This window comes from Centropristis striata, chromosome 7 (genome assembly GCF_030273125.1).
Source record: "Centropristis striata isolate RG_2023a ecotype Rhode Island chromosome 7, C.striata_1.0, whole genome shotgun sequence".
In the NCBI taxonomy this organism is placed as follows: Eukaryota; Metazoa; Chordata; class Actinopteri; order Perciformes; family Serranidae; genus Centropristis; species Centropristis striata.
This window is the reverse complement of record NC_081523.1, coordinates 31,518,040-31,535,049: the sequence shown is the minus strand read 5'-3', so window position 1 is coordinate 31,535,049 and position 17,010 is coordinate 31,518,040. Positions and strand designations below refer to the sequence as shown.

The window sequence follows — 17,010 nt, the reverse complement described above, 5'->3', positions numbered from 1 at the left end:
TGTATGAGGTGCTTACCCACAGTCGATGTATTACCTGCAGGATATGATGGTCTGTGTGTTCCCAGTTTGGAGAACCAAACACACGCTCCAGGCAGGAAACAGACTGCAGACGTGCCTTTTAAAAAACTTTAAAATAACCATCTAAACAAATGCCCACCTTAAAAATGTTGTACCTGTTTATATGTACACTATATTAACGATATGTTTACAGATTATTGTTGCTATCCAACCGGTTCATTTGGCACTACTTTTTCTCAGCCATAGAACTCCCGTATTCCTACACATAAGCACCGCAGATCGGCTGTTTTGTCAGAATCCAGTGGCTACTTTTTGTAAGGGGCAACAAATAAAACAAAAATAAAAATTAATTATTATGACAGCGACAATGAAATGCTGTTCAGTATGGAGACAAATGATATTTTTATGGACAGGAAAATACGGAAGAACGAACTGAACGGGCTCAAAGAGAGAGGGAAATTTCTGTGGAAACTAGACCCAAGATGAAGCCCAAGAAAGAGCCCAAGCTACCTGGTGGTGCTGCTGTGTATGCCTACAGACCCGGAGAGCTATTGCTGCCATGAGTGGGACTTGGTTTTGGTTGATTCGGACCAAAACAGCCGATCTGCGGCACTTATGCGTTGCATCATGGAAGTTCTACAGTTGAAAAAAGTGGCAAATGGTTGCTGTGGATAGTAACAAAAATGTTGGACATATCTTTAATATAGGATACTTTTTATTTCCGGCCTGGATCTCCCGTCTCGATCTCATGGCCAAAAGTATGTCATGTTATTCCAAAAATCCTACCATGTACTTTCATGATTTCACTCCAAAAGTCTTACGGACGGCATGGTTTAGCAGGTAGAACAGTCATGCAGTATAACCAACGTCCAACGTTCAATGCCCAATACTCGATCCATTGAGTAAGACATTGAACCCCTTAATGAGCAGACTGACAGCTTGCATGGCAGTCTCGTAAATGTGCGTGAATGTTGTTATGCTGTGTTAAGTGGTCAGTAGACTATAAGCGTCAACATTTACGGCTCTGTAACGTCCCGCCTCCACTATGAACGCGGCCGAACTGTTGACCGAACTGTTGGAAAAGGGACCACTATCCCGGCAAGACGGAATATTTGACGTTGCGTGTGACGTCTAACACACACCTCCCACTTGGTCCGACAGTCATTGAATTAGCAGCTGCACAACAACTGCGGCCGCCGTCGATAACTGTGCACAGCGTCCGCCGCTTATGGTAAACAAACCGGCATGCTGACCGACCCTGTTTTCCCATGTTTTTGTTTGAGTAATAGGGCTAACAATTTTTCTTTAATTGGTCCACCAGACCATAGTAAACAAACCGGCATGCTAACTGTGCACTGAGTGTCCGGTGCTTGTTGTAAGCAAACGGAGGTCGCTAACTGAACACTTACTGCTGCAGCACATACACACTGTACTGCTACAGAGCTAACTGTTAAGCTTATTAGCACTGTGCTACTGTGCAGCACTGCTGCTGCTCTCTCGCACGTCACTATCATCTCCTTGACCTCTTCTGCAACGTCAGACTGCACTATGAAAGGATACGAATATCACGCCTTCACAGGATCACTATGAACGCCCTAAGGCGAAAAGCCGGCACAGACCTTTCCGGCAATATAGCGGGACATTTGTGGGGCCGCACTATGAAAGGGGCTCCTGAGTAATATTACTGAGACCACTACAGATGACCATTTAATATCCAGGAATTAACATTACAGACAATTAAGCACAGTTACCAGACACTGTCCAGTCACATACTGTGTTTCAACCTTGTCTTGTTATTCACAAAACACTAACAACCAGGTGTTTAGCTGTTATTAAGTGTTGTTTTGACCCAGTTGTCCCACAGTTTTGTCTGATGTAGCATTACTTACCTGCAGCACAATATATAGCTCAAAGCCAGACAGACATCTCTTCTAAAAAGGCTCTATCTCTTATTTGAAAACCAAAGATCTGGATTCATGCATGGCTTTGGGTATGAAATGATGCCGACTCTGCTACACATCCGTAGCACTATTAAGATTGTTCCTTGCATTTTTTAGCCACTGTTGTTGTTTGGTGGGGCATTTGTCTGGGTCCTTGGCCAAATATAGATGACATGACATCACAAGGAGATATTTCCAGCAGCAAGGACTGACTGTAATAGAATACTTATTTTCAGCTACATAAAACATCAATGTAAACGTCAGAATTCTGCATCAGTTCCTTCGAATCAAAGAGCAAGACCTTCTCTCTATTGCAAATATTTAGATTAGTCATTCAGCACTATAATAAAGTAGAAATACCCTGTGAAAGATCAATTTGTTCTGAAAGAAGCAGTATAGAAGCCACAAGACATGTTGTATTTTGAGTAAACATCACTCAATATCCACAAACTATGGATCAGACTTGATTCATTTAAAACTGAAACCCCCTCTCTCCATTTGGACTCTACTTTGTCCTCAGATGGCAAGCTCATTTCAGGCCTCAGGTTGTTAATAAACAAACCTTTTTTACAAGAATATATTAAATGGGTTTTTTGGGCATTTCAATCCAAATGTGTTCATTTGTTGCTAAATGTAGTTGTGCTTATATCTGTTTTTAACGATAATTCACATAATGCCGTGTGATGTTCAGAATCTATTTCTTGCAGCCCTCATGATTTTTGCGTGAATTGAAACCTGTGCTGCTTAACCTTTTCCTTTACAAAGTTGAGTGTGAACGATGTGGGATATGAAAGAAATGCTAGAAAATTTACTGTTGTTCAGATATTTCTGATTCACAAAAAGCCAAGAGACATGACTGGCACATATACACGTGTTGTATTTGGCTGTCCTTTTGACTGACTGACTGACTGAATGAATGAATGAATGAAGAAAATAAAATTACATATATTATTCAATGTTCTAAGCAATCCTAATGAGATTTCCTCCTCTTGTTTGTTCACACAATGCAGCTTTCTGCCTGCAGTTCCTCAACATGGCATGTGATGTAAAATAGACCCACACTGTTACTCACTTTGTTGGGTTAGGCCATGCCAATATTTGACTAAAGCCACTTCTGTCTGTCATAACATTTGTGTCAGTGCCATATTTAGGTCAGCTCCTGTGAGCATTGTAGCATTTATTTTTTCAATACTGTATGTAAGGCGCCACAGTCTGCAATGAAATATTGATTGGGGGTGCAGATGTTTCCGCCTTTGCATCATGTGTCACTGCAGTGAATGCATCATTGCCATCGATATATTTTTACTCTGCATGGATCACAGTGTCTGCTTTAATTTTATTTGCTGAACAGTACTGGCTTAATTGCAAGATAAAATGCAAAACATGTTTAATTTCATTGTTTACTTTAACTCCTTTTTTAGGCAGCAGTGCTTCAAGTATAAAGACATTTTATATCAAGTTGCTTATAATGTATACTGGGAAAAAACACCTGAATTCACCATTTTGCAGCTGTTAAAATATCTGTAAAATTCCTTTTGGCATCAAACATAGCCGGCCTAAGCAGGCTCAAAAAACAAGTTTCCAGTTTTAAACCAAAATCTAAAACAACAGCACTCATCTTCATTCATGCATTTGATGAGAATGTGATGCTGCCTAATCAGGTGCAGGCAGTGTGCTCTTTCCCAGCATCCTGCTGTCATCAGAAAGCAGCACCGGACTGCAGGACTGCAGGGCTAGAGCCACGTGTCTGAGTCCTGACTGATGGCCACACTCGGGAGACCTGCAGTCAGGACTTCATTGCACTGCTCCAGCTGTGGCTGGTTGTTCGCTGTATCCACAGATATACAGGGCTCATAGTGCCTTTCGATCTGCCTTAAAGGAATTGTTTGACATTTTGGGAAATTGGTTTGTTTGCTCTAAGACCCTGATAGTATGTGTTCAGGATAACTTAGCAAGAAGGCTGTAAACAGGGTGACTTCCTAGTTTTCATCCCTAGCTCTTCGGAAAGTGAAATATTCAATTGTTTTCAACAGCTGCCAAATTTCATATTTGCACATTGTATCCATTTTTGGGCATAAATTCCATCCATTATATCTGTTGAACATGTATATAAATAGAGATTGTTGTTTTAGAAGCAATTAGCACTGGATCTGTTTGTTGACCAGTGACTGCTCTGTGACATCTCTAGCTTTCTATACACACAGAAGAGTTGCTGGATTTCAGCTCTGTTGTAATTCTACTGTCGACATAACTCAACTGGCTCTTCAATGGATTTGTGACTAGCACATTGACAAGATACAACGTGTAACAGGTTTAAGGTTTTTTTTCCATTGGAGTTAGCAGTCCCCCATTGCCTACAGGCTTTGTGCTTGGACTGAATGCAGAGAGATGAAACAGACAGATATTTTTGTTTTTTAATACTTCAGTACATTTCCACAGAAATGTTAAACAAACCTATTTCAAAACTGTTGGACTGGATAATTTAGGGAAATGCCCAATCTAACATTATTGTAGTTTCTCCAGTTAAATGTTTCAAAATCTAACGAGTGTTTGCCATTTAAACATCTACATTTCTCAAACATGGTTACGTTCGACCTATACAAGCTATTAAACACTCGACATTCCACCTTTGACTGCACAACTTGGAATGTTGTAACCTTTCGTCTGAAATGATTTCACTCCCAAATATGTGGGCACGTCCACGCTTGTGTTGATGACGTCGGCCTAACATGAGACAGGCCTGTGATTTGGCTGCAAACCAAGCAATGCAACCAAACCTGCTTAGTGTAGTTGCCTGTTTATTTCTGCCAACCATTCACCTCTTGGTAATTAAACTGGTGATCACATCCCTGTTGCAGAGAGAATGTTTTCAACAGTCTGCTCTTATCCGCCACATTAAAGCCAATGGCCTACGCTGCTGCAGCAGCCGCAGAATGGGGTTAAGCTTTGTCGCCCATGTAATACTGACCTACTTAACATGCAGATCTGACGCACAGCGGCTGGGCCAGTGCAATGAAATCACACCAAAACAATAACAACCCCCTCCTCCTGGCCAAGACGGCACAAATTAACACTAGGATTACTCATCACTGAGGGAGAATGTTCCTTTATATCACAAGCCTCATCTGTGTACATCCAAGATAATGATCTGTCCTCTCTCTGCTAGGGCAGCAGTGGATCTGATGGGTCTGCAGGCTACATATTGGATGACAAACTTCTTAAAAGTGACATTGTTATTTTTCAGCTGCTCAGTCTAAGATGAAGGCTCCGGCAAAATCACAGATGACAGATTGTGCTGCATTGCCACAGGTCACCGTCTGACTGCCAGCCAGTCAGAGCAGTGAACAGCGTGGTGCTGCATTAACTCTTCAAGCATGATTTATTTCATGTATGCTCATTTCTTGCATCGCCCAAGTGATTCACATCACATTGGGTTTTTTCCATTCTCATTATAATATTAAATAATTGTTATATTACAGCTAACCTATTGGGAAAACCCTTTCATTACCAGTCTTAATTTTCTTATTTGTTTTATAGTGGCTGCATAGGTAGGACTGAAAATTATGCCGTTATAAATAAAATAGTTATGTGCAATCAAATGAATCTAAGTTCCATTTTGCATGAAAACCGATCAATCAAAGGCAAGGGAGCATTAGCATCGCAGTCTGGAAAAACTGTGCACATGAGGTTTTACTGTGCATTGAATTTTTATCGTCTGATGATATGCAATGACAAAAAAGTGACTTCATATTTTTCGTTCTTTAGTCTCTCAATCATTTTCTCAATTCATTTATTAATGAGACAAAACATAATTCCTCATAATTTCCCAAAAGGCAATGTGATGTCTGAAAACCCAAAGACATTCAGTTTCCCGTCACATAAGAAAGAACTTCAGCAAACCCTTAATACTGGGAATCTGGAACTAGAGGTTTTTCTGAATTTTTGTCTGAAGAATTACATTAAAAATCATAACAGTTTCTAAATTATAGTGTCAGAATATAAAGATTAGTCACCTGTCACATTTTGGCATACTGTTTAAGCTGTGCCATTTAGCTCTATAATATCTTATAAATATAATGGTTTTATGAGGCCATTGAGGAGGACTTCTTTATGGTCACATTGGATTTAGGATGATTTTTGCGTAAATGTACGGAAGTACCATGATTTGTCAAACATTTGATTAGCTGTTTTTGCCGAAACTAGACACTCCTGTCTGATTAGATTATATCAATCAACGTTTTCATGATTGATTAATAATTTACATTATCATTATATTTTTATCTTTATACAAATTAGAAAATATGTTTTCTGTGATGGGGGATTTTATCCATGTTGTTAACTGATAACTGGCATTGAGGTTTAATGTGTTGAAATGGGTCAGTTGTACCAGCAGGTACTAATAAAAATTAAACCTTATCGACAGTATCACTGTCAATAATGCTGTATGCAACTATCATTCTTGCAGAGCAGTAGCTGCTTGTAGCCATGCCAGGCCATGTGCTTAGGATACTGTCTGGCACACAAGGTACTTAGTTTTTTTTACGCACAAGCCCTCAATGCAGGTCAGCACAAGCAAAGTGAATTTAAATGTTGGAGAAACTCCACCCATTTGGCATAAACCAGTACTGTTCCTGTTGGGTTTTGAAGTGCACACAGAGCAACAAACAGCGACAAGCAGCTAGAATGTTACTAAAAGCGGCAAACAGAAATGAAAATGTTCTATACCATAAATATAATTCCATTGGCTTTAATGGGAATATCATTTTCTAGTTAAAGGATTTTAAACTGTAGAATAGTTCATTAATCATGAATAAGTTGATGTCGGTCACCGGCAAAGACAAAAAGGGCAAGGACAACTCCCAGAGGTTGCTCTCTTCATTGCATCAATGCAATATATATATATGTATACATGAGTTATTTCTTAATGTTTTAATTATGTTTAAATTGTTTGAGGTTGTTGCATCATTTGGCATGATACTATTGGAGGTGTTTGAATAAGGTTTTTGTGAAGAGAGAATAAGCAAAGACGTGGTGAATATTGCTGAACTGATCAACCGTGGATCCTCTCTGACTTCACTGCATTAGGGTCATGATGCCGCATGTGGATATTTGTTGTTATTGTTGTGTGTGTGTGTGTGTGTGTGTGTGTGTGTGTGTGTGTGCCCACGGCCGACTAAGCATCGCTGTAGGCCTCTTCATTTGTATTGTGTAAGTGCAGTTGTTTTAACAAAGCCTGGATTGTATGAAGACCCACGCACAGGCTCATGGAAAGTGCTCCCGGTCACTCTTAATTTACTTCAATTGTTTTGAAGTTATTGTCCTCAGATTATGTTTCTGAGTCCATTGTCTGGGTTTGAGGCTTGCTCAGGCTTGACTTAACGTTGAACTTTCTAAGGATATTACCTTGAGTGTGTGTGGGATCAGAGAGCCATGGCTGATTTCTCCCACTGCCACTCTGTTTCCTCATGTATAAATGAGCATGTATCGAGCAGTCCGCTACACAGGACGGTGAGTTGCAGATCCAAACTGAAAAAGACACATTAACATAACACAAGTTATTTATGAGTGTTCTATAGCTGAAGAGCTCAAATGTAATTGGATTTAACTTTGCTGGATATTTCTTGGTAGTATAATGTACTGAGATTTTCTCAGCTGACCACACTGTTATTTAAAATATATGAAGCCAATAAAAGGCTTCTCTACCAATGTGTGTTGAAATCACTGGAGCCGCTAATGAGAATCACTGAAGCTGCTTCTTCCTGTCGCTTTAATGTCACAGGGGGACAGATGGTTGATTTCAGAGCATTCTCTGTGTCATTCAGCTGCCGTTTCTATAGGAGCAATTCCACACATTGCTTACTTACATAGTTTAAATTGAAACAAGTAAACATTTAAAAAGGTATATATCATATTTCTTCCTTCAACCGAAACACTGGGGCCAAATATCAATATTTTTTTATAATAACATGCAGGCCAATCTGATTGCTGGAGTCCCTACTTCATGACTTATCAAATGAGAACTATCCCTTCTGTAAACAGCTGTTTACAACTGTTCTGCTCATCTGACACTGCCAGATGGTATCAGAGAAGCTGTAATTGGAAATTGTTTGGAAAAGGGCAGAAGAAAAAAAATACCTGCTGGAGGAACCATCTGTCTGTCACTGTCACACACGATCTGTGCTGAAACCACTGCAGAGAGGAGCAAAAGCTTTCAGTGCTGTTCTCTGTTCTTTTTTAATGAAGAAATACTCTCCACTTCTGATAAAACGGATGCTAGGGCAGCATCTATGCTAACCTCTCGAGGAGCAGCTGATATTGTTGTTTAGAATAAACATTTGACTCTCTGTGTTGTCACACACACCTAAAGGCCGGTATGCCGATTGGTCAGAACCTCCATGGATTGGCAATCTTGTGATGAGATGATGGGACACGTGGACATTAACGAGCGTGCGTGCGTGTGTGTGTGTGTGTGTGTGTGTGTGTGTGTATATAAAAAGAAATACATAACTTGTGCTTTTTTTGCCTTTTTCCGGGTATATATACTCTTCTTCAGTTACACAGATATTGTGAAGCAGTGTAGATGATTGTCTTGCTATGTATCGAGTGTCACTGTATTGTGAGACTATTGTTAACATGTAGTGTGAGTAACTCTGTGATTACTTACTAAGTAAATATCACATATTTTATTTATTTTGGAGAGGCAGATGCATTTACACCTTTTCAACATCATGACTGTCTGGCTCCTTCTTTCATGTATTTCCACTTTGGTCTTCAAACAGCTCTCTGATTTTTTTCAAAATGCGTACTTTGGTTTATGGGCTATATTTCCTCCTTACAAATGACTTCCAGTGAAAACTGCACAGCAGGGTTAGTGTATTTTCATATACATGTAACTTTGCAACGTTGCTTTTGGAAACACAGTACTTTTTCAGATGTAATTGTTCAAGGCTTTGATCAGCACATAGTACATTTGTTGTGTCTGGGTGGCAGCAGGAATCTCAGGGATAAACATCTCTAAACTAGTTCAGCAAATAAAGGCAACCTATTTGATAAACTGATCCCTCAGGTACAGGCGAAAGGACATATTAAAGAAACACAAAGGGGGATACCGTTTTTGTGCAGCGTGCTGCTTGACAGTCTTAAAACAAAACATGACAAACATATTAGTGGAAAAAGCAACATAATCAATCTAGGTGACTAAGAACTGTAATATTTATATAAGTTACGCAGGGTGCTTCAACATTATTCATACCTGGAACAAAGTTTTAGAAAGCAGGCGGTTGAATAGGAGAACCTGCAGTGTGTAATCACCACAACAGTCCAGACATCAAGCATTATATTAAATCTGCTTTGCAACTGTATTTTGTACATTATTGACTTTGTCTTTTGCCTCTTTCAGCTCAGGGATATGTGTGTGCAAGAAGGGAGTGGATGGACCTAAGTGTGACGAATGCCACCCAGGTTTCTTCCACTTCAGCAGCACTGGCTGCCGGCCCTGCCAGTGTCACAACCACACCAACTACTGCCATCCACAGTCCGGTGAGTCGCTGAGGAGTTGCTGTTCGACTGATGCACGGCATCATTTCACTAACAGACAGGCTGCTCATTTACTTTTTATTATAAACAATATTTGGTCCAGTCACCATTGATGCAGTGACTCTTCAGAATGTTTTTCTGTAATATGCTTTACAGGATTACTAACAGTAAATAAATGAAAAAGTCATAGATACAGTAAGAAACACATACAGTCCCTCAGTTTGAACTCAGTTACCCAAATCAGTTGTTTGTTTTTTGTTTTGTTTTTAGCATTTAGGCTTGTCAACGGCAGTTGTCAGTGAGGCTTTGTGGCTTGGTTAAAGTGCCTGTCTAGGTTTAAATCCCGAGAGACCACCTCCACAACAAGTGGTGAAAAGTAACTTAGTGCTTTTACTCAAGTTAAAGGTGGAGTCTGCATTTCTAATCCAATACACTTTTTGTATATTTCAACAAATAACTGATCAACAAATAACTAATCATGGTGTCCTCGCTGTGTGTCACAGTGTATATATTTCTATTTATTTATAGATAAAACCTCAGGGCTGTACCACAAAGTGAATATACAAATTAAGATATCAACAGTCTTTCTCTATATTTGCTGACTCAACATTTAAGTACAATTTACTCCTACTTGTACTTGTACTTGTACTTTATACCTACATACTACTCCACTACTTTTCAGAGAACACTACTTTTATCTGAAAACATGTGATCCGTTTTCAAAATGAAATAACACTGTGATAGATTAAACTGCCCAGTAGTATATAAAGTAGTTAAAAATGGCTCCATTTTGATGAGCAACATGGTTTAATGCTGTGTGCTTGTTAATGCTACAATATAAATGTATCAGATGAATGTAAGTGTTTGCTGTTTTAATTGGACTCATAAGACTCCTGTTCTTACAGTCATCTAACTAAATCTGTATCATTCGAACACAAGAAATCGTTGAGATTCTCAATAGCTTATATTTCCCCTCTAAAGCCCTACCACAATGGCAGTACGGATTAATTGCTGTCTGTAATGAAAGAGGCAGCTGTATCTGCTCCATTCAGCTGTACTTCTTTTGCAAGAGGACTCTGCATGAGAAGACTGAAGCTTAACAGTCCAATCTTTGCCAATAAAATGTTAATTCATCCATCCATCCATTTTCTTCCGCTTATCCGGGTCCGGGTCGTGGTTATTCCCCATGAATTTAACTCTTGAGCTGTGTGAAAGTTAACACCTTGGTACTACACCCTAAAGATAATGAGCTGGGACACTTTGGCAGTACACAAACCCTCCAGTTTATCTAAAGTAAATATTTACTGTGGAACCACAACAGACGTTTAAAATTAAGTTGGTAAGAAGGAACTTAAGGAGACCAGGAAAGGTGGTAAAACCGAAGCCTACTCTCTGTAAGAAGTTAAAAATGTAGGATATCACAAACCCAGTTTCAGTGTAATTTACGTGATTGAAGGTGGAGTTATCCTCCTCCTTTAGCTGTGATCACACGTCGGAGGATTGCTGCTCACCTTTCAGCCATCTGGGTTTAAAACCGAACATCCAGCTAGTGACAGGAAGGGGGAAGGTGGGGGAGACAGGCCACATGTCTTGCTATTATAAAGCAGGGGCAGATGGAGTGCTGAAGCCTTGCCTGGGCTCAGTGTTCACAGTGCTTTGGATTAACACAGTTCAGGTTATACAGCTCTCTTTAAATACAGACGCTGGTCTCCCCCCACTTACACAAGAACACATTATGCAAATGCAACTGACACAGTATCTCAAACACTTTGGACCTTAGACAAACCTTAGATAAACAAACATTAGACTCATCATTTCCAACAAGACAGAGGCAGATTGTTGCCACAGTGACCCATTGTTTACCACTTAAATAAGTCTGAATTAAAAGTTCAGAAAAAAACAGTTTATCATCAAGAACATTTTTTTACAAAAACACTCATTTTATGAAATAAAATTTCTCGTTGAACCTTGAGTGCACATGATTAAAACGTTTTTGGGATACTTGGACTGCAAATCCATATTGCTTCAAAAACGTTAAACTTTAATTAGGTCTAATTACTCTCAGTAGACCCATAACTTATCATCAAATCTTCTGTGAAAACTGTTATTTCGCGTCACATGTCTGCAATTTGGTGTAAGGATGCACTTTTCTCCAGGCCAAACCCATCTTCAACCAACAACTGAACCTGTAATATGTAGGGGCTGCTGCAGTGACTCAGTCACCTCTCAGCAGCTGAATTAACTTATTAGCTGTCTTCTGCTGACACTAGGTTAATGCATGGTTGGAAGGAGCCTGCAGACTTTTCCAAGGCTGGTGGTTGAAACCACTGTTACCCAAAGATATAGAGAGTAGGCAGCCTGTGGACATGTTTAGTCATGTCCACACTACCTCTGTCTGTGATCATGGAGGCACAATAACTCAACCACAGATGCAGGCTAAACTACAAACAGCAAAATATTTCAAATAATAACAATGATTCACTTAATTGTGGGAAAATATGGTGTTATTATGTAAGTATTGAAATAAAAGCAAACATAATAAGTACAACAACTTACTGTCAATAAAACTAGGACACCAAACAGTCTTGATCTTGTTTAATGTTGAATATAAAAATAAAAATATCATCACAAGTCAGTATTGCAAGGCAATTTGGAAAAAGCTGTGTGACCATGCTAATTTAGTGTGATATATGAAGCCAGAACTAAGTCTGACCCTTTAGTCTCAGATTTCTGTGTCCTTGAACGCACAAACATTTACTTTCAAAACAGCGTTTGTAGTGGGTGAGTTGTAGATCCATTTTTTCCCTGAATCCCACCTCTCAGGTAATATACAGGCTGTCCGATCTTATTCAGAGAGAAGATTTGCAGACAAGAGTAGGCCTAAAAAATACTTTCAACTCCTCCGCATGTCTGAAATAATAACTTAATCTAGATCTTTATTTATTGTTTGTATTCTCTTAAAATATACCAAAATTAAAACACACATAAAGGGCATTGCCGTTATCAAGGAACCTTAATGTCATTTTAAATCATTTTATTAAAACTGAAACAGCACTTCTAATGTATTCATGCTACCATTCTCATGGAAAGCACAATGATCAGTTAACCGACCAATAGCATTCCCTTTCTTTTCTCTGTCTCTTTTTCTCTGACTTTGTTGTGAACTCTGACTGAAAGAAATGTCTGTCTTTGTGTTAGTTTGTTTTTTATGTTTTAATTCTTTACATATTTTTTCTGCTGTACTCCATTTGTAAAAGTCTGAGCATGCTTTCTTGATAAAAAACATCATTCAAAGGGTAAAAGAACCTTTGGAATAATATGAGCAGGAAATGCATTTAGGGAGTGCACAGAAACGTTTGATCAGGAGTCGGCTGCCTTTAAAAATCTGATCCAGTCCACTGATTGTCCTCTAAAATGTGGATATAATGTGGATTGGTTGGTCACAAGTTTCTTTCTACTTCTATACCAGTACTTTCTTGGAAAACCCTAATGTTGAGATTATTTTCCTGTGTCATGTAATTGATAAAACACAGCAACATGTAGTGATATATAGAACAAAACCTGATAAGACCTGATATGTGATTTTGTGCTATGCTGTGAATTCAGTAAGTCCAACTTATGTTTCTGGCATGAAATGGTCCAACTATTTTAAAAGCCATACTAGTGGACGGATTTTTCTGTGACCAACCTGTGATTGGAAAAAAAAAGATAGTGGTAGTTATGTAACCAATTTATCTCAGTTTTTATGTTAAAGTCTACAGATCCAGGAAATAATCTAATCTTGTGACCTCTGCTCTGTCCTCCAGGAGTGTGTCTGAACTGTGAGGGCAACACCCAGGGACAAAACTGTGAAGACTGTAAGCCTGGCTTTTACCGCAAACCTGAATCTGCCCTGGCCTGTGCACCGTGTCCCTGCTCCAACTCCACCTCCTCCGGCACCTGTCGCACCGGTCAGTGCCTCTACCTCAAACTACACATCAGGCAATGAGTTCAGCGTCTTATCTTTGGTTTGTTGCAGCGAGTATAGGCTCATTGGTTTAATACACACCATTAAGTCAGTGTTGGGGTGTTGTCTTAATGACCCCTTCTGTTGGAAATCTCGTTTTTTAACCTTGTTGAAATGTCCATAGTGTATGTTTCACAAGCACTAACACTGTCAGTCAGTTCAAAGATATTCAGTTTACTGTCAGAGAAACCAGGAAATATCCACATTTAAAAAGCCGGCATTAAAAAAATCCTTAAACCGATTAATACATTATCAAAATAGCTGGGAAGTGATGTAATAGTTTGACAACTAATCAATTCATCTTTGCAGCTCTCATTTTGTGCTACAGTTAACTTCTTAAACATCTGAGTGTTCTGTAACAAGACTTTAAAGAGTGAATAAAAAAATGAAGATTAAAAGAATAGTTAGTCAACAGTTTCTCCCAAGCCATTCAAAAAATATCCTGGAACATAACCTCCTGTATGACAGCAAACCTTTGGTTTGTGTATGGATTAAACAAACAAGTGTTAATTAGTGAGCTCAAGAGGTGTTGGTAGGTGGACTTTGTAATCATTGAACAGAACTTGGACCATTTCTAGTATTTGTGCTGAGCTAAGCTGCCTGCTGCATTTTACATTTAACTGTCAGATGTGAAAATGGTATCAATATTCTCATCAAACACCCTGCCAGATTCAATGTAAGAGTATTTAAATTAATTATATGTCAAACATTCAATGTTTGTAAAAGTCAATAACCTTATAGTCAGAGAACAGAGCGTTTGTGTCAGTTGTGGTAAGTTCAATCCATTTGTTCAGAAGGACTTGCCAGCACTGAGTCATTACCACCCCAGTCCCAATGCAGACAAGTGAACAAAACTAAAATTTTAATTTAGTTCCATTAGTGAACCGAATGGCTTTTTTACTTTTAAGTACCATTTGTATGAATAGCTCATGAATCAACACATCTCGAGTGGTGTGGCGCTGAAGGAAAAATCCACTCTCTAAAATTAAGCCATTAGTTGCAGTGTCTGTTCGTTTAGTCGTAGAGAGAGGTGCATTGAAATATCTGCCTCACCATCTGCATTTTGTGTTGACTGATTGTGCATGCCACACTGTTGGGAATTTAGGATACCTCTTTAATGAATAAATGATACCTTGCACGGGGCATCAAATATGTTAAAACATTTTTTTTAAAAGGGGGCATTATCATAAATGCTATCCCTCCCATAAGGATATCAGATATGCAAGGATGAACCTGAGCAACACTTGTGTGGATCTCTTGGTTCAAAAGTGTGGTTAGATGGCTATCAGAATTATGAATAATTATCATAAACAATTATTAATTATAATTATTGATAGGACTTGATTTACTCTAAGTCACATCGAAAAAAGGGGCACCAATGTAAATCAGAGAAACATATAGCCAATTCACCTAAATCAGTCTCATTAAGTTACTAAATTATCAATTTGGAACACTGATTTATAATTAACTTAATAATTATAATCAGATTACCATATTTCTATTTAGTAATGGTTGAAGGAATTTTGAATTATTTTCATAGAAGAGGATGGCATATCGTGTAGTGTACAACATTGACTTGACAGCATTTGTGTTTAAAAAGGTATTTATTCTAAATAAACAATAAGCAATGAAATGCATCAGAATACATGTGGGAGTGTTGCAATGCAACATGAGACTTTTCCAGAACTTTGAAATCATCACCAAAAAAGACACAAAAGGACCAAAAAGGAGACAAAATTACCAAAAAAAGACAAATTATTTAAAAAAGACACAGAATAACCCAAAAAAAGACACAAAATTACAAAAAAAAAGACATAAAATTATCAAAAAAGACACAGAATTACCCAAAAAAAGGTTTCAGGTTTTGCAGGCATTTTTTCCAGGCGTTTTAGGCCTAAATGGGTTAAAGCCAATTGAAAGTATATTTTATGTGAATCAGTGTGTGAGCAAATCAAAGAAGTTGAGTAGTAGAGTACGTTTGCATGTACGTCTGTAATACATGGTTAACTTACAACTTCAAATGATTTAGCTATACCAATATCACAATAGTTATACTTAAACATATAAACCAACTCATTGATTACGGGTCAGATCCTTTGTACTTAAAATCCTTGCTGATTTCCTTATCTAAGCCCAGTTACATTAACTCACAGTCCAGTTGAGAAAGGGGAGAAGTCCTTTCAGAGAGGGCGTCGGTTTTGTTTCAATAATTTGCCGTTGTGCAAATTAAGTTTCTGGCTCATCCTTGTTGTTGAAGTCCTTGAACTTTGCATTCATTCATGCAACCTTGATGCGCAGGATAGATCAGAGTTGCAGTTGTTTAAGAATTGCTTATTGGAAAAGGACATTTTCAGAAGGCCTCATCCTGAGCAGGGCTCTGCAGGAGATGAGGGAGGAGGAGGGGGGGCTGGTGAATCCAGGCCTCTGGGTCTCCTCCTGAGGAGATGGAGGTTCTGCTGCCTCGGCAAGCAGTGGAGAAAGAGAGATCAGAAGACTCTGATCTGATTTTGTGACTTCAGTGAGAATGCTGTTGCATTTTAGTCCATATCAGTTAAAGTCCACAAATGAACCCAAGATTCACCTGTGGTCCGATCACAACAACACCAAATGATACAGTTCTGTTGCCTTTGTTTCCAAAAAGGCAGATACATACATGTGGGTTGGCTTTGATTGGTACTCTGCACTTACAGTACTCGTCATGGGTAGCAACATGCATTTTTTTTCACAAAGTATTAAATATTTGCTTCCAATGTGTCTTAATAGTTTACCAAATGTTTTGGCTTTTGTCAGAAAATATCTTTCTAAGTTTCAGAAGCACAAACTAGAGTGCTTTCGATCTGTTTCCAGACAGTCTGGGACTAACAGTGACCTTCCTGTATGACCCTACTTCTCTCACCTCCAGGCTGCTGCTGCCCTACTTACACAACACACCCAAAGGTCTCTACTGGGTTGGGATCTGGGTTGAACTACAGAAATGAAATGTCATTTTAAAATCATAACTTACCATGAAGGGTTGCACCTGGCTAACTTTACTGCTAAAGGGACCAAAGGAGCTTAATTGTGTGTCAAAAAAAACATTTTCAGTATTAGTACACCATCAACCTGTGCTACGTGACGTAACATGAATTCAAGAATTCATGTTATTGCCTGCCACTGGCCTGTCAGTACAGACACAGAATAATGAGAGCAGGCAGCATTTGTCGGATCTCTGCCTTCCCACTGCACTCTCTCCACTTCTAACTCCAACCAGTATGTGTGAAATCCGCCTCTGCATACAACTAATTTACTGAACTGGTATCAACTGGTTATCTTAGTTAACATTTTGATTTCTATTAAGGAACATATCTCAGATAAAATCTACACACCAGTTACGTTTACCAAAGATAACCCAATTATCAAGTTACCTGGTTCATAATGAATAACCCAGTTGAGTTCATTAAGAATTCTGATAATTCGTGTTATTAATGGGCCATGCTGGCAAGAAAACTACTGCTTATTTTAATTAGCATT

General features: G+C 38.8%; 1 protein-coding gene across 1 annotated transcript in view; it reads left to right on the top strand.

Moving 5' to 3' along the window:
* The window catches only part of si:ch211-158d24.2 (multiple epidermal growth factor-like domains protein 9), a 33,554-nt gene that overhangs the window by 7,521 nt on the left and 9,023 nt on the right, over nt 1-17,010 (top strand). Inside the window, exons 3-4 of the mRNA XM_059337514.1 lie at nt 9,358-9,497; nt 13,301-13,444. Of these exons, the coding sequence (XP_059193497.1) occupies nt 9,358-9,497; nt 13,301-13,444 (284 nt within the window). The remainder of the gene's footprint in view (nt 1-9,357; nt 9,498-13,300; nt 13,445-17,010) is intronic.